This window comes from Pristiophorus japonicus, chromosome 22, assembly GCF_044704955.1.
Source record: "Pristiophorus japonicus isolate sPriJap1 chromosome 22, sPriJap1.hap1, whole genome shotgun sequence".
Taxonomy (NCBI): Eukaryota; Metazoa; Chordata; class Chondrichthyes; family Pristiophoridae; genus Pristiophorus; species Pristiophorus japonicus.
In genome coordinates, this window is record NC_091998.1 from 35,673,989 (window position 1) to 35,692,482 (window position 18,494).

Genomic DNA, 18,494 nt, shown 5'->3' on the forward strand with positions numbered 1-18,494 from the left:
CGTTACAGGATCATTGTCAGTTGCAGGATGACTGTCAGTTACAGAATCACTTTCCGTTACAGGGTCATTGTCTGTTACAGGATGACTGTCAGTTACAGGATCATTGTCCATTACAGGATCATTGTCAGTTGCAGGATCATTGTCAGTTTCAGGATCATTGTCCATTACAGGATCATTGTCAGTTTCAGGATCACTGCCAGTTACAGGATCATTGTCCGTTACAGGATCATTGTCAGTTGCAGGATCATTTTCAGTTACAGGATCACTGTCTGTTACAGGATCATTGTCCATTACAGGATCATTGTCCGTGACAGGTTCATTGTCCATTACAGGATCATTGTCCGTTACAAGATCATTGTCCGTTGCAGGATCATTGTCAGATACAGGATCATTGTCAATTCCAGGATCATTTTCAGTTGCAGGATCATTGTCAGTTACAGGATCGCTGTCTGTGACAGGATCATTGTCATTACAAGATCACTGTCCATTACAGGATCATTTTCTGTTTCAGTATGATTGTCAGTTACAGGATCATTGTCCATTACAGGATTATTGTCAGTTGCAGGATCATTGTCAGTTACAGGATCACTGTCAGTTATAGGATCATTGTCAGTTATCGGATCACTGTCAGTAACAAGATCACTGTCAGTTACAGGATCATTGTCAGTTGCAGGATCATTGTCAGTTGCAGGATCACTGTCCGTGTTAGGATCATTGTCCGTTACAGGATCACTGTCCATTACAGGATCATTGTCAATTGCAGGAACATTGTCAGTTGCAGGATCATTGTCTGTTGCAGGATCACTGTCAGTTATAGGATCATTGTCAGTTACAGGATCACTGTCCGTTACAGGATCACTGTCAGTTGCAGGATCAGTGTCCCTTACAGTATCACTATCCATTACAGGATCATTGTCATTTACAGGATCATTGTCAGTTACAGGATCACTGTCTGTTACAGGATCATTGTCAGTTACAGGATCACTGTCCGTTGCAGGATCATTGTCCATTACAGGATCATTGTCAGTTATGGGATCACTGCCAGTTACAGGATCATTGTCCGTTACAGGATCGTTGTCAGTTAGAGGATCATTTTCAGTTGCTGGACCACTGTCCATTACAAGTTCATTGTCCTTTACAGGATCATTGTCCGTTACAAGATCATTGTCCTTTACAGGATCACTGTCAGTTACAGGATCATTGTCCGTTACAGGATCACTGTCCATTACAGGATCACTGTCCATTACAGGATCATTGTCAGTTACAGGATCATTTTCCGTTACAGGATCATTGTCGGTTACAGGATCATTGTCCGTTACAGGATAATTGTCAGTTACAGGATCATTGTCCGTTATGGGATCATTGTCAGTTACAGGATCATTGTCCGATGCAGGATCATTTTCAGTTGCAGCATCATTGTCCGTCACAGGATCACTGTCAGTTACAGTATCACTGTCCATTGCAGGATCACTGTCCGTTACAGGATCACTGTCCGTGACAGGATCATGGTCAGTTACAGGATCATTGTCAGTTACAGGATAATTGTCCGTAACAGAATCTCTGTCCATTACATGATCATTGTCAGTTACAGGATCACTGTCCGTTACAGGATCACTGTCAGTTGCAGGATCAGTGTCCCTTACAGTATCACTATCCATTACAGGATCATTGTCATTGACAGGATCATTGTCAGTTACAGCATCACTGTCAGTTACAGGATCATTGTCCGTTACAGGATCACTGTCCATTACAGGATCACTATCCATTACAGGATCATTGTCAGTTACAGGATCATTTTCCGTTACAGGATCATTGTCGGTTACAGGATCATTGTCCGTTACAGGATAATTGTCAGTTACAGGATCATTGTCCGTTATGGGATCATTGTCAGTTACAGGATCATTGTCCGATACAGGATCATTTTCAGTTGCAGCATCATTGTCCGTCACAGGATCACTGTCAGTTACAGGATCACTGTCCATTGCAGGATCACTGTCCGTTACAGGATCACTGTCCGTGACAGGATCATGGTCAGTTACAGGATCATTGTCAGTTACAGGATATTTGTCCGTAACAGAATCTCTGTCCATTACATGATCATTGTCAGTTACAGGATCACTGTCCGTTGCAGGATCATTGTTCATTGCAGGATCATTGTCAGTGAGAGGATCACTGTCGGTTACAGCATCACTGTCCATTACAGGATCATTATCAGTTACAGGATGATTGTCCGTTACAGGATCACTCTCAGTTGCAGGATCAGTGTCCCTTACAGGATCACTATCCATTACAGGATCATTGTCATTTACAGGATCATTTTCAGTTACAGGATCACTGCCAGTTACAGGATCATTGTCCTTTACAGGATCATTGTCAGTTGCAGGATCATTGTCAGTTACAGGATCACTGTCAGTTATAGGATCATTGTCAGTTATAGGATCACTGTCCGTGTCAGGATCATTGTCCATTACAGGATCACTGTCCGTTCCAGGATCATTGTCAGTTACATGATCATTGTCAATTACAGGATCATTTTCAGTTGCACGATCATTGTCCATTACAGGATCACTGTCAGTTACAGGATCATTGTCAGTTACAGGATCACTTTCCGTTACAGGATCACTGTCAGTTGCAGGATCAGTGTCCATTACAGGATCACTATCCATTACAGGATCATTGTCAGTTACTGGGTCATTGTCAGTTACAGGATCACTGTCTGTTGCAGGATCATTGTCAGTTACATGATCACTGTCCATTACAGGATCATTGTCAGTTGCAGGATCATTGTCAGTTACATGATCACTGTCTGTTACAGGATCATTGTCCGTTGCAGGATCATTGTCAGTTACAGGATCATTGTCCGTTCCAGGATCATTGTCAGTTACAGGATCATTGTCAGTTACAGGATCACTGTCCGTGACAGGATCATTGTCCATTATAGGATCACTGTCCGTTACAGGATCACTGTCCATTACACGATAAATTTCCCTGACAGGATCATTGTCAGTTACAGGATCACTGTCCGATACAGGATCATTGTCCGTTACAGGATCATTGTCAGTTACGGGATCACTACCAGTTACAGGATCATTGTCAGTTACAGGATCGTTGTCAGTTAGAGAATAATTTTCAGTTACTGAATCACTGTCCATTACATGATCATTGTCCGTTACAGGATCATTGTCAGTTGCAGGTTCATTGTCAGTTACAGAATCACTTTCCGTTACAGGGTCATTGTCTGTTACAGGATGACTGTCAGTTACAGGATCATTGTCCATTACAGGATCATTGTCAGTTGCAGGATCATTGTCAGTTTCAGGATCATTGTCCATTACAGGATCATTGTCAGTTTCAGGATCACTGCCAGTTACAGGATCACTGTCCGTTACAGGATCATTGTCAGTTGCAGGATCATTTTCAGTTACAGGATCATTGTCTGTTACAGGATCATTGTCCATTACAGGAGCATTGTCCGTGACATGTTCATTGTCCATTGCAGGATCATTGTCCGTTACAAGATCATTGTCCGTTGCAGGATCATTGTCAGATACAGGATCATTGTCAATTCCAGGATCATTTTCAGTTGCAGGATCATTGTCAGTTACAGGATCACTGTCTGTGACAGGATCATTGTCCATTATAGGATCACAGTCCGTTACAGGATCACTGTCCATTACAGGATGAATTTCCCTGACAGGATCATTGTCAGTTACAGGATCATTGTCAGTTACAGGATCATTGTCATTACAAGATCACTGTCCATTACAGGATCATTTTCAGTTCCAGGATCATTGTCAATTACAGGATCATTGTCAGTTACAGGATGATTGTTAGTTACAGGATCATTGTCCATTACAGGATTATTGTCAGTTGCAGGATCATTGTCAGTTACAGGATCACTGTCAGTTATAGGATCATTGTCAGTTATCGGATCACTGTCAGTAACAAGATCACTGTCAGTTACAGGATCATTGTCAGTTGCAGGATCATTGTCAGTTGCAGGATCACTGTCCGTGTTAGGATCATTGTCCGTTACAGGATCACTGTCCATTACAGGATCATTGTCAATTGCAGGAACATTGTCAGTTGCAGGATCATTGTCTGTTGCAGGATCACTGTCAGTTACAGGATCATTGTCAGTTACAGGATCACTGTCCATTACAGGATCACTGTCAGTTGCAGGATCAGTGTCCCTTACAGTATCACTGTCCATTACAGGATCATTGTCATTTACAGGATCATTGTCAGTTACAGGATCACTGTCAGTTACAGGATCATTGTCATTTGCAGGATCACTGTCCATTACAGGATCACTGTCAGTTGCAGGATCATTGTCCGTTACATGATCACTGTCTGTTACAGGATCATTGTCAGTTACAGGATCATTGTCAGTTGCAGGATCACTGTCTGTTACAGGATCATTCTCAGTTACAGATCAGTGTCCGTTACAGGATCATTGTCAGTTGCAGGATCACTGCCAGTTACAGAATCACTTTCCGTTACAGGATCATTGTTTGTTACAGAATGATTGTCTGTTGCAGGATGATTGTCCAGTACAGGATGATTGTCAGTTGCAGGATCATTGTCAGTTACAGGATCACTGTCAGTTATAGGATCATTGTCAGTTATAGGATCACTGTCCGTGTCAGGATCATTGTCCATTACAGGATCACTGTCCGTTCCAGGATCATTGTCAGTTACAGGATCATTGTCAATTACAGGATCATTTTCAGTTACACGATCATTGTCCATTACAGGATCACTGTCAGTTACAGGATCATTGTCAGTTACAGGATCACTTTCCATTACAGGATCACTGTCAGTTGCAGGATCAGTGTCCATTACAGGATCACTATCCATTACAGGATCATTGTCAGTTACAGGATCATTGTCAGTTACAGGATCACTGTCTGTTGCAGGATCATTGTCAGTTACATGATCACTGTCCATTACAGGATCATTGTCAGTTGCAGGATCATTGTCAGTTACATGATCACTGTCTGTTACAGGATCATTGTCCGTTGCAGGATCATTGTCAGTTACAGGATCATTGTCCGTTCCAGGATCATTGTCAGTTACAGGATCATTGTCAGTTACAGGATCACTGTCCGTGACAGGATCATTGTCCATTATAGGATCACTGTCCGTTACAGGATCACTGTCCATTACACGATCAATTTCCCTGACAGGATCATTGTCAGTTACAGGATCACTGTCTGATACAGGATCATTGTCCGTTACAGGATCATTGTCAGTTACGGGATCACTACCAGTTACAGGATCATTGTCAGTTACAGGATCGTTGTCAGTTACAGGATCATTTTCAGTTACTGAATCACTGTCCATTACATGATCATTGTCCATTACAGGATCATTGTCCATTACGAGATCATTGTCCATTACAGGATCATTTTCTGTTTCAGTATGATTGTCAGTTACAGGATCATTGTCCATTACAGGATTATTGTCAGTTGCAGGATCATTGTCAGTTACAAGATCACTGTCAGTTATAGGATCATTGTCAGTTATCGGATCACTGTCAGTAACAAGATCACTGTCAGTTACAGGATCATTGTCAGTTGCAGGATCATTGTCAGTTGCACAATCACTGCCCGTGTTAGGATCATTGTCCGTTACAGGATCACTGTCCATTACAGGATCATTGTCAATTGCAGGAACATTGTCAGTTGCAGGATCATTGTCTGTTGCAGGATCACTGTCAGTTACAGGATCATTGTCAGTTACAGGATCACTGTCCGTTACAGGATCACTGTCAGTTGCAGGATCAGTGTCCCTTACAGTATCACTATCCATTACAGGATCATTGTCATTTACAGGATCATTGTCAGTTACAGGATCACTGTCAGTTACAGGATCATTGTCATTTGCAGGATCACTGTCCATTACAGGATCACTGTCAGTTGCAGGATCATTGTCCGTTACATGATCACTGTCTGTTACAGGATCATTGTCAGTTACAGGATCATTGTCAGTTGCAGGATCACTGTCTGTTACAGAATCATTGTCAGTTACAGATCACTGTCCGTTACAGGATTATTGTCAGTTGCAGGATCACTGCCAGTTACAGAATCACTTTCCGTTACAGGATCATTGTTTGTTACAGAATGATTGTCTGTTGCAGGATGATTGTCCAGTACAGGATGATTGTCAGTTGCAGGATCATTGTCAGTTACAGGATCACTGTCAGTTATAGGATCATTGTCAGTTATAGGATCACTGTCCGTGTCAGGATCATTGTCCATTACAGGATCACTGTCCGTTCCAGGATCATTGTCAGTTACAGGATCATTGTCAATTACAGGATCATTTTCAGTTACACGATCATTGTCCATTACAGGATCACTGTCAGTTACAGGATCATTGTCAGTTACAGGATCACTTTCCATTACAGGATCACTGTCAGTTGCAGGATCAGTGTCCATTACAGGATCACTATCCATTACAGGATCATTGTCAGTTACAGGATCATTGTCAGTTACAGGATCACTGTCTGTTACAGGATCATTGTCAGTTACATGATCACTGTCCATTACAGGATCATTGTCAGTTGCAGGATCATTGTCAGTTACATGATCACTGTCTGTTACAGGATCATTGTCCGTTGCAGGATCATTGTCAGTTACAGGATCATTGTCCGTTCCAGGATCATTGTCAGTTACAGGATCATTGTCAGTTACAGGATCACTGTCCGTGACAGGATCATTGTCCATTATAGGATCACTGTCCGTTACAGGATCACTGTCCATTACACGATAAATTTCCCTGACAGGATCATTGTCAGTTACAGGATCACTGTCTGATACAGGATCATTGTCCGTTACAGGATCATTGTCAGTTACGGGATCACTACCAGTTACAGGATCATTGTCAGTTACAGGATCGTTGTCAGTTACAGGATCATTTTCAGTTACTGAATCACTGTCCATTACATGATCATTGTCCATTACAGGATCATTGTCCATTACGAGATCATTGTCCATTACAGGATCATTTTCTGTTTCAGTATGATTGTCAGTTACAGGATCATTGTCCATTACAGGATTATTGTCAGTTGCAGGATCATTGTCAGTTACAGGATCACTGTCAGTTATAGGATCATTGTCAGTTATCGGATCACTGTCAGTAACAAGATCACTGTCAGTTACAGGATCATTGTCAGTTGCAGGATCATTGTCAGTTGCAGGATCACTGTCCGTGTTAGGATCATTGTCCGTTACAGGATCACTGTCCATTACAGGATCATTGTCAATTGCAGGAACATTGTCAGTTGCAGTCTCATTGTCTGTTGCAGGATCACTGTCAGTTACAGGATCATTGTCAGTTACAGGATCACTGTCCGTTACAGGATCACTGTCAGTTGCAGGATCAGTGTCCCTTACAGTATCACTATCCATTACAGGATCATTGTCATTTACAGGATCATTGTCAGTTACAGGATCACTGTCAGTTACAGGATCATTGTCATTTGCAGGATCACTGTCCATTACAGGATCACTGTCAGTTGCAGGATCATTGTCCGTTACAGGATCACTGTCCATTACAGGATCATTGTCAGTTACAGGATCATTGTCAGTTGCAGGATCACTGTCTGTTACAGGATCATTGTCAGTTACAGATCACTGTCCGTTACAGGATCATTGTCAGTTGCAGGATCACTGCCAGTTACAGAATCACTTTCTGTTACAGGATCATTGTTTGTTACAGAATGATTGTCTGTTGCAGGATGATTGTCCAGTACAGGATGATTGTCAGTTGCAGGATCATTGTCAGTTACAGGATCACTGTCAGTTATAGGATCATTGTCAGTTATAGGATCACTGTCCGTGTCAGGATCATTGTCCATTACAGGATCACTGTCCGTTCCAGGATCATTGTCAGTTACAGGATCACTGTCCATTACAGGATCACTGTCAGTTGCAGGATCAGTGTCCCTTACAGTATCACTATCCATTACAGGATCATTGTCATTTACAGGATCATTGTCAGTTACAGGATCACTGTCAGTTACAGGATCATTGTCATTTGCAGGATCACTGTCCATTACAGGATCACTGTCAGTTGCAGGATCATTGTCCGTTACAGGATCACTGTCCATTACAGGATCATTGTCAGTTACAGGATCATTGTCAGTTGCAGGATCATTGTCAGTTGCAGGATCACTGTCCGTGTTAGGATCATTGTCCGTTACAGGATCACTGTCCATTACAGGATCATTGTCATTTACAGGATCATTGTCAGTTACAGGATCACTGTCAGTTACAGGATCATTGTCATTTGCAGGATCACTGTCCATTACAGGATCACTGTCAGTTGCAGGATCATTGTCCGTTACATGATCACTGTCTGTTACAGGATCATTGTCAGTTACAGGATCATTGTCAGTTGCAGGATCACTGTCTGTTACAGGATCATTCTCAGTTACAGATCAGTGTCCGTTACAGGATCATTGTCAGTTGCAGGATCACTGCCAGTTACAGAATCACTTTCCGTTACAGGATCATTGTTTGTTACAGAATGATTGTCTGTTGCAGGATGATTGTCCAGTACAGGATGATTGTCAGTTGCAGGATCATTGTCAGTTACAGGATCACTGTCAGTTATAGGATCATTGTCAGTTATAGGATCACTGTCCGTGTCAGGATCATTGTCCATTACAGGATCACTGTCCGTTCCAGGATCATTGTCAGTTACAGGATCATTGTCAATTACAGGATCATTTTCAGTTACACGATCATTGTCCATTACAGGATCACTGTCAGTTACAGGATCATTGTCAGTTACAGGATCACTTTCCATTACAGGATCACTGTCAGTTGCAGGATCAGTGTCCATTACAGGATCACTATCCATTACAGGATCATTGTCAGTTACAGGATCATTGTCAGTTACAGGATCACTGTCTGTTACAGGATCATTGTCAGTTACATGATCACTGTCCATTACAGGATCATTGTCAGTTGCAGGATCATTGTCAGTTACATGATCACTGTCTGTTACAGGATCATTGTCCGTTGCAGGATCATTGTCAGTTACAGGATCATTGTCCGTTCCAGGATCATTGTCAGTTACAGGATCATTGTCAGTTACAGGATCACTGTCCGTGACAGGATCATTGTCCATTATAGGATCACTGTCCGTTACAGGATCACTGTCCATTACACGATAAATTTCCCTGACAGGATCATTGTCAGTTACAGGATCACTGTCTGATACAGGATCATTGTCCGTTACAGGATCATTGTCAGTTACGGGATCACTACCAGTTACAGGATCATTGTCAGTTACAGGATCGTTGTCAGTTACAGGATCATTTTCAGTTACTGAATCACTGTCCATTACATGATCATTGTCCATTACAGGATCATTGTCCATTACGAGATCATTGTCCATTACAGGATCATTTTCTGTTTCAGCATGATTGTCAGTTACAGGATCATTGTCCATTACAGGATTATTGTCAGTTGCAGGATCATTGTCAGTTACAAGATCACTGTCAGTTATAGGATCATTGTCAGTTATCGGATCACTGTCAGTAACAAGATCACTGTCAGTTACAGGATCATTGTCAGTTGCAGGATCATTGTCAGTTGCACAATCACTGTCCGTGTTAGGATCATTGTCCGTTACAGGATCACTGTCCATTACAGGATCATTGTCAATTGCAGGAACATTGTCAGTTGCAGGATCATTGTCTGTTGCAGGATCACTGTCAGTTCCAGGATCATTGTCAGTTACAGGATCACTGTCCGTTACAGGATCACTGTCAGTTGCAGGATCAGTGTCCCTTACAGTATCACTATCCATTACAGGATCATTGTCATTTACAGGATCATTGTCAGTTACAGGATCACTGTCAGTTACAGGATCATTGTCATTTGCAAGATCACTGTCCATTACAGGATCACTGTCAGTTGCAGGATCATTGTCCGTTACATGATCACTGTCTGTTACAGGATCATTGTCAGTTACAGGATCATTGTCAGTTGCAGGATCACTGTCTGTTACAGAATCATTGTCAGTTACAGATCACTGTCCGTTACAGGATCATTGTCAGTTGCAGGATCACTGCCAGTTACAGAATCACTTTCCGTTACAGGATCATTGTTTGTTACAGAATGATTGTCTGTTGCAGGATGATTGTCCAGTACAGGATGATTGTCAGTTGCAGGATCATTGTCAGTTACAGGATCACTGTCAGTTATAGGATCATTGTCAGTTATAGGATCACTGTCCGTGTCAGGATCATTGTCCATTACAGGATCACTGTCCGTTCCAGGATCATTGTCAGTTACAGGATCATTGTCAATTACAGGATCATTTTCAGTTACACGATCATTGTCCATTACAGGATCACTGTCAGTTACAGGATCATTGTCAGTTACAGGATCACTTTCCATTACAGGATCACTGTCAGTTGCAGGATCAGTGTCCATTACAGGATCACTATCCATTACAGGATCATTGTCAGTTACAGGATCATTGTCAGTTACAGGATCACTGTCTGTTACAGGATCATTGTCAGTTACATGATCACTGTCCATTACAGGATCATTGTCAGTTGCAGGATCATTGTCAGTTACATGATCACTGTCTGTTACAGGATCATTGTCCGTTGCAGGATCATTGTCAGTTACAGGATCATTGTCCGTTCCAGGATCATTGTCAGTTACAGGATCATTGTCAGTTACAGGATCACTGTCCGTGACAGGATCATTGTCCATTATAGGATCACTGTCCGTTACAGGATCACTGTCCATTACACGATAAATTTCCCTGACAGGATCATTGTCAGTTACAGGATCACTGTCTGATACAGGATCATTGTCCGTTACAGGATCATTGTCAGTTACGGGATCACTACCAGTTACAGGATCATTGTCAGTTACAGGATCGTTGTCAGTTACAGGATCATTTTCAGTTACTGAATCACTGTCCATTACATGATCATTGTCCATTACAGGATCATTGTCCATTACGAGATCATTGTCCATTACAGGATCATTTTCTGTTTCAGTATGATTGTCAGTTACAGGATCATTGTCCATTACAGGATTATTGTCAGTTGCAGGATCATTGTCAGTTACAGGATCACTGTCAGTTATAGGATCATTGTCAGTTATCGGATCACTGTCAGTAACAAGATCACTGTCAGTTACAGGATCATTGTCAGTTGCAGGATCATTGTCAGTTGCAGGATCACTGTCCGTGTTAGGATCATTGTCCGTTACAGGATCACTGTCCATTACAGGATCATTGTCAATTGCAGGAACATTGTCAGTTGCAGTCTCATTGTCTGTTGCAGGATCACTGTCAGTTACAGGATCATTGTCAGTTACAGGATCACTGTCCGTTACAGGATCACTGTCAGTTGCAGGATCAGTGTCCCTTACAGTATCACTATCCATTACAGGATCATTGTCATTTACAGGATCATTGTCAGTTACAGGATCACTGTCAGTTACAGGATCATTGTCATTTGCAGGATCACTGTCCATTACAGGATCACTGTCAGTTGCAGGATCATTGTCCGTTACAGGATCACTGTCCATTACAGGATCATTGTCAGTTACAGGATCATTGTCAGTTGCAGGATCACTGTCTGTTACAGGATCATTGTCAGTTACAGATCACTGTCCGTTACAGGATCATTGTCAGTTGCAGGATCACTGCCAGTTACAGAATCACTTTCCGTTACAGGATCATTGTTTGTTACAGAATGATTGTCTGTTGCAGGATGATTGTCCAGTACAGGATGATTGTCAGTTGCAGGATCATTGTCAGTTACAGGATCACTGTCAGTTATAGGATCATTGTCAGTTATAGGATCACTGTCCGTGTCAGGATCATTGTCCATTACAGGATCACTGTCCGTTCCAGGATCATTGTCAGTTACAGGATCACTGTCCGTTACAGGATCACTGTCAGTTGCAGGATCAGTGTCCCTTACAGTATCACTATCCATTACAGGATCATTGTCATTTACAGGATCATTGTCAGTTACAGGATCACTGTCAGTTACAGGATCATTGTCATTTGCAGGATCACTGTCCATTACAGGATCACTGTCAGTTGCAGGATCATTGTCCGTTACAGGATCACTGTCCATTACAGGATCATTGTCAGTTACAGGATCATTGTCAGTTGCAGGATCACTGTCTGTTACAGGATCATTGTCAGTTACAGATCACTCTCCATTACAGGATCATTGTCAGTTGCAGGATCACTGCCAGTTACAGAATCACTTTCCGTTACAGGATCATTGTTTGTTACAGAATGATTGTCTGTTGCAGGATGATTGTCCAGTACAGGATGATTGTCAGTTGCAGGATCATTGTCAGTTACAGGATCACTGTCAGTTATAGGATCATTGTCAGTTATAGGATCACTGTCCGTGTCAGGATCATTGTCCATTACAGGATCACTGTCCGTTCCAGGATCATTGTCAGTTACAGGATCATTGTCAATTACAGGATCATTTTCAGTTACACGATCATTGTCCATTACAGGATCACTGTCAGTTACAGGATCATTGTCAGTTACAGGATCACTTTCCATTACAGGATCACTGTCAGTTGCAGGATCAGTGTCCATTACAGGATCACTATCCATTACAGGATCATTGTCAGTTACAGGATCATTGTCAGTTACAGGATCACTGTCTGTTACAGGATCATTGTCAGTTACATGATCACTGTCCATTACAGGATCATTGTCAGTTGCAGGATCATTGTCAGTTACATGATCACTGTCTGTTACAGGATCATTGTCCGTTGCAGGATCATTGTCAGTTACAGGATCATTGTCCGTTCCAGGATCATTGTCAGTTACAGGATCATTGTCAGTTACAGGATCACTGTCCGTGACAGGATCATTGTCCATTATAGGATCACTGTCCGTTACAGGATCACTGTCCATTACACGATAAATTTCCCTGACAGGATTATTGTCAGTTACAGGATCACTGTCCGATACAGGATCATTGTCCGTTACAGGATCATTGTCAGTTACGGGATCGCTACCAGTTACAGGATCATTGTCAGTTAAAGGATCGTTGTCAGTTAGAGAATCATTTTCAGTTACTGAATCACTGTCCATTACATGATCATTGTCCATTACAGGATCATTGTCCATTACGAGATCATTGTCCGTTACAGGATCATTGTCCATTACGAGATCATTGTCCGTTACAGGATCATTGTCAGTTGCAGGATCATTGTCAGTTACAGAATCACTTTCCGTTACAGGGTCATTGTCTGTTACAAATTACTGTCAGTTACAGGATCATTGTCCATTACAGGATCATTGTCAGTTGCAGGATCATTGTCAGTTTCAGGATCATTGTCCATTACAGGATCATTGTCAGTTTCAGGATCACTGCCAGTTACAGGATCATTGTCCGTTACAGGATCATTGTCAGTTGCAGGATCATTTTCAGTTACAGGATCACTGTCTGTTACAGGATCATTGTCCATTACAGGATCATTGTCCGAGACAGGTTCATTGTCCATTACAGGATCATTGTCCGTTACAAGATCATTGTCCGTTGCAGGATCATTGTCAGATACAGGATCATTGTCAATTCCAGGATCATTTTCAGTTGCAGGATCATTGTCAGTTACAGGATCGCTGTCTGTGACAGGATCATTGTCATTACAAGATCACTGTCCATTACAGGATCATTTTCTGTTTCAGTATGATTGTCAGTTACAGGATCATTGTCCATTACAGGATTATTGTCAGTTGCAGGATCATTGTCAGTTACAGGATCACTGTCAGTTATAGGATCATTGTCAGTTATCGGATCACTGTCAGTAACAAGATCACTGTCAGTTACAGGATCATTGTCAGTTGCAGGATCATTGTCAGTTGCAGGATCACTGTCCGTGTTAGGATCATTGTCCGTTACAGGATCACTGTCCATTACAGGATCATTGTCAATTGCAGGAACATTGTCAGTTGCAGGATCATTGTCTGTTGCAGGATCACTGTCAGTTACAGGATCATTGTCAGTTACAGGATCACTGTCCGTTACAGGATCACTGTCAGTTGCAGGATCAGTGTCCCTTACAGTATCACTATCCATTACAGGATCATTGTCATTTACAGGATCATTGTCAGTTACAGGATCACTGTCAGTTACAGGATCATTGTCATTTGCAGGATCACTGTCCATTACAGGATCACTGTCAGTTGCAGGATCATTGTCCGTTACAGGATCACTGTCCATTACAGGATCAGTGTCAGTCACAGGATCTTTGTCAGTTGCAGGATCACTGTCCGTGTTAGGATCATTGTCCGTTACAGGATCACTGTCCATTACAGGATCATTGTCAATTGCAGGAACATTGTCAGTTGCAGGATCATTGTCTATTGCAGGATCACTGTCAGTTACAGGATCATTGTCAGTTACAGGATCACTGTCCGTTACAGGATCACTGTCAGTTGCAGGATCAGTGTCCCTTACAGTATCACTATCCATTACAGGATCATTGTCATTTACAGGATCATTGTCAGTTACAGGATCACTGTCAGTTACAGGATCATTGTCATTTGCAGGATCACTGTCCATTACAGGATCACTGTCAGTTGCAGGATCATTGTCCGTTACAGGATCACTGTCCATTACAGGATCATTGTCAGTTACAGGATCATTGTCAGTTGCAGGATCACTGTCTGTTACAGGATCATTGTCAGTTACAGATCACTGTCCGTTACAGGATCATTGTCAGTTGCAGGATCACTGCCAGTTACAGAATCACTTTCCGTTACAGGATCATTGTTTGTTACAGAATGATTGTCTGTTGCAGGATGATTGTCCAGTACAGGATGATTGTCAGTTGCAGGATCATTGTCAGTTACAGGATCACTGTCAGTTATAGGATCATTGTCAGTTATAGGATCACTGTCCGTGTCAGGATCATTGTCCATTACAGGATCACTGTCCGTTCCAGGATCATTGTCAGTTACAGGATCACTGTCCGTTACAGGATCACTGTCAGTTGCAGGATCAGTGTCCCTTACAGTATCACTATCCATTACAGGATCATTGTCATTTACAGGATCATTGTCAGTTACAGGATCACTGTCAGTTACAGGATCATTGTCATTTGCAGGATCACTGTCCATTACAGGATCACTGTCAGTTGCAGGATCATTGTCCGTTACAGGATCACTGTCCATTACAGGATCATTGTCAGTTACAGGATCATTGTCAGTTGCAGGATCACTGTCTGTTACAGGATCATTGTCAGTTACAGATCACTCTCCATTACAGGATCATTGTCAGTTGCAGGATCACTGCCAGTTACAGAATCACTTTCCGTTACAGGATCATTGTTTGTTACAGAATGATTGTCTGTTGCAGGATGATTGTCCAGTACAGGATGATTGTCAGTTGCAGGATCATTGTCAGTTACAGGATCACTGTCAGTTATAGGATCATTGTCAGTTATAGGATCACTGTCCGTGTCAGGATCATTGTCCATTACAGGATCACTGTCCGTTCCAGGATCATTGTCAGTTACAGGATCATTGTCAATTACAGGATCATTTTCAGTTACACGATCATTGTCCATTACAGGATCACTGTCAGTTACAGGATCATTGTCAGTTACAGGATCACTTTCCATTACAGGATCACTGTCAGTTGCAGGATCAGTGTCCATTACAGGATCACTATCCATTACAGGATCATTGTCAGTTACAGGATCATTGTCAGTTACAGGATCACTGTCTGTTACAGGATCATTGTCAGTTACATGATCACTGTCCATTACAGGATCATTGTCAGTTGCAGGATCATTGTCAGTTACATGATCACTGTCTGTTACAGGATCATTGTCCGTTGCAGGATCATTGTCAGTTACAGGATCATTGTCCGTTCCAGGATCATTGTCAGTTACAGGATCATTGTCAGTTACAGGATCACTGTCCGTGACAGGATCATTGTCCATTACAGGATCACTGTCTGTTCCAGGATCATTGTCAGTTACAGGATCATTGTCAATTACAGGTTCATTTTCAGTTACAGGATCACTGTCAGTTGCAGGATCAGTGTCCATTACAGGATCACTATCCATTACAGGATCATTGTCAGTTACAGGATCATTGTCAGTTACAGGATCACTGTCTGTTACAGGATCATTGTCAGTTACATGATCACTGTCCATTACAGGATCATTGTCAGTTGCAGGATTATTGTCAGTTACATGATCACTGTCTGTTACAGGATCATTGTCCGTTGCAGGATCATTGTCAGTTACAGGATCATTGTCCGTTCCAGGATCATTGTCAGTTACAGGATCATTGTCAGTTACAGGATCACTGTCCGTGACAGGATCATTGTCCATTATAGGATCACTGTCCGTTACAGGATCACTGTCCATTACACGATAAATTTCCCTGACAGGATTATTGTCAGTTACAGGATCACTGTCCGATACAGGATCATTGTCCGTTACAGGATCATTGTCAGTTACGGGATCGCTACCAGTTACAGGATCATTGTCAGTTAAAGGATCGTTGTCAGTTAGAGAATCATTTTCAGTTACTGAATCACTGTCCATTACATGATCATTGTCCATTACAGGATCATTGTCCATTACGAGATCATTGTCCGTTACAGGATCATTGTCCATTACGAGATCATTGTCCGTTACAGGATCATTGTCAGTTGCAGGATCATTGTCAGTTACAGAATCACTTTCCGTTACAGGGTCATTGTCTGTTACAGGATGACTGTCAGTTACAGGATCATTGTCCATTACAGGATCATTGTCAGTTGCAGGATCATTGTCAGTTTCAGGATCATTGTCCATTACAGGATCATTGTCAGTTTCAGGATCACTGCCAGTTACAGGATCATTGTCCGTTACAGGATCATTGTCAGTTGAAGGATCATTTTCAGTTACAGGATCACTGTCTGTTACAGGATCATTGTCCATTACAGGATCATTGTCCGAGACAGGTTCATTGTCCATTACAGGATCATTGTCCGTTACAAGATCATTGTCCGTTGCAGGATCATTGTCAGATACAGGATCATTGTCAATTCCAGGATCATTTTCAGTTGCAGGATCATTGTCAGTTACAGGATCGCTGTCTGTGACAGGATCATTGTCATTACAAGATCACTGTCCATTACAGGATCATTTTCTGTTTCAGTATGATTGTCAGTTACAGGATCATTGTCCATTACAGGATTATTGTCAGTTGCAGGATCATTGTCAGTTACAGGATCACTGTCAGTTATAGGATCATTGTCAGTTATCGGATCACTGTCAGTAACAAGATCACTGTCAGTTACAGGATCATTGTCAGTTGCAGGATCATTGTCAGTTGCAGGATCACTGTCCGTGTTAGGATCATTGTCCGTTACAGGATCACTGTCCATTACAGGATCATTGTCAATTGCAGGAACATTGTCAGTTGCAGGATCATTGTCTGTTGCAGGATCACTGTCAGTTACAGGATCATTGTCAGTTACAGGATCACTGTCCGTTACAGGATCACTGTCAGTTGCAGGATCAGTGTCCCTTACAGTATCACTATCCATTACAGGATCATTGTCATTTACAGGATCATTGTCAGTTACAGGATCACTGTCAGTTACAGGATCATTGTCATTTGCAGGATCACTGTCCATTACAGGATCACTGTCAGTTGCAGGATCATTGTCCGTTACAGGATCACTGTCCATTACAGGATCAGTGTCAGTCACAGGATCTTTGTCAGTTGCAGGATCACTGTCTGTTACAGGATCATTGTCAGTTACAGATCACTGTCCGTTGCAGGATCATTGTCAGTTGCAGGATCATTTCCAGTTACAGAATCACTTTCCGTTACAGGATCATTGTTTGTTACAGAATGATTGTCTGTTGCAGGATGATTGTCCAGTACAGGATGATTGTCAGTTGCAGGATCATTGTCAGTTACAGGATCACTGTCAGTTATAGGATCATTGTCAGTTATAGGATCACTGTCCGTGTCAGGATCATTGTCCATTACAGGATCACTGTCCGTTCCAGGATCATTGTCAGTTACAGGATCATTGTCAATTACATGATCATTTTCAGTTACACGATCATTGTCCATTACAGGATCACTGTCAGTTACAGGATCATTGTCAGTTACAGGATCACTTTCCGTTACAGGATCACTGTCAGTGGCAGGATCAGTGTCCATTACAGGATCACTATCCATTACAGGATCATTGTCAGTTACAGGATCATTGTCAGTTACAGGATCACTGTCTGTTACAGGATCATTGTCAATTACATGATCACTGTCCATTACAGGATCATTGTCAGTTGCAGGATCATTGTCAGTTACATGATCACTGTCTGTTACAGGATCATTGTCAGTTACAGGATCATTGTCAGTTGCAGGATCATTGTCAGTTACATGATCACTGTCTGTTACAGGATCATTGTCCGTTGCAGGATCATTGTCAGTTGCAGGATCATTGTCAGTTA

The 18,494-nt window shown here is 42.0% G+C and overlaps 6 protein-coding genes across 6 annotated transcripts; all 6 read right to left on the reverse strand.

Moving 5' to 3' along the window:
- Nucleotides 1-16: 16 nt before the first annotated feature.
- LOC139234595 (serine-aspartate repeat-containing protein F-like) lies at nt 17-3,152 on the reverse strand. The gene is made up of 3 exons (XM_070865284.1): nt 1,860-3,152; nt 546-1,304; nt 17-31 (listed from the first exon to the last, which is right to left on the reverse strand). The coding sequence occupies exons 1-3, from the start codon at nt 3,150-3,152 to the stop codon at nt 17-19; spliced, it is 2,067 nt and encodes a 688-aa protein (XP_070721385.1).
- Nucleotides 3,153-4,758: 1,606 nt separating this feature from the next.
- LOC139234596 (clumping factor A-like) lies at nt 4,759-6,184 on the reverse strand (the record flags this gene model as incomplete). The annotated part of the gene is made up of 2 exons (XM_070865285.1): nt 6,123-6,184; nt 4,759-5,338 (listed from the first exon to the last, which is right to left on the reverse strand). Coding segments are annotated over exons 1-2 (642 nt in total), but the record flags the coding sequence as incomplete, so codon positions are not given.
- A 175-nt stretch (nt 6,185-6,359) lies between these two features.
- Nucleotides 6,360-7,511, reverse strand: LOC139234811 (clumping factor A-like; the record flags this gene model as incomplete). The annotated part of the gene is made up of 1 exon (XM_070865507.1): nt 6,360-7,511. A coding segment is annotated over one exon (1,152 nt), but the record flags the coding sequence as incomplete, so codon positions are not given.
- Nucleotides 7,512-7,683: 172 nt separating this feature from the next.
- On the reverse strand, nt 7,684-13,188 carry LOC139234597 (uro-adherence factor A-like). Its single transcript, XM_070865286.1, has 4 exons — nt 12,264-13,188; nt 10,106-10,942; nt 8,461-9,341; nt 7,684-7,698 (listed from the first exon to the last, which is right to left on the reverse strand). The coding sequence occupies exons 1-4, from the start codon at nt 13,186-13,188 to the stop codon at nt 7,684-7,686; spliced, it is 2,658 nt and encodes an 885-aa protein (XP_070721387.1).
- Nucleotides 13,189-13,259: 71 nt separating this feature from the next.
- Nucleotides 13,260-14,668, reverse strand: LOC139234598 (clumping factor A-like; the record flags this gene model as incomplete). Its single annotated transcript, XM_070865287.1, has 2 exons — nt 13,260-13,274; nt 13,748-14,668. Coding segments are annotated over 2 exons (936 nt in total), but the record flags the coding sequence as incomplete, so codon positions are not given.
- A 934-nt stretch (nt 14,669-15,602) lies between these two features.
- On the reverse strand, nt 15,603-16,658 carry LOC139234599 (clumping factor A-like; the record flags this gene model as incomplete). Its single annotated transcript, XM_070865288.1, has 1 exon — nt 15,603-16,658. A coding segment is annotated over exon 1 (1,056 nt), but the record flags the coding sequence as incomplete, so codon positions are not given.
- Between the last annotated feature and the right edge of the window lie 1,836 nt (nt 16,659-18,494).

Coding starts and splice junctions, on each gene's coding strand:
- LOC139234595 (XM_070865284.1), bottom strand. CDS start 3,152: ATGGACAGTGATTCAGTAACTGAAAATTATTCTCTAACTGACAACGAT. Junction 1,305..1,859: donor CCATAACGGACAATGATCCT/GTAACTGACAAT, acceptor ACGGACAATGAT/CCTGTAACCGACAATGATCC.
- LOC139234597 (XM_070865286.1), bottom strand. CDS start 13,188: ATGGACAATGATCCTGTAACGGACAATGATCTCGTAATGGACAATGAT. Junction 10,943..12,263: donor CAATGATCCTGTAACGGAAA/GTGATTCTGTAA, acceptor ACAGTGATTCAG/TAACTGAAAATGATCCTGTA. Junction 9,342..10,105: donor CAATGATCCTGTAACGGAAA/GTGATTCTGTAA, acceptor ACAGTGATTCAG/TAACTGAAAATGATCCTGTA.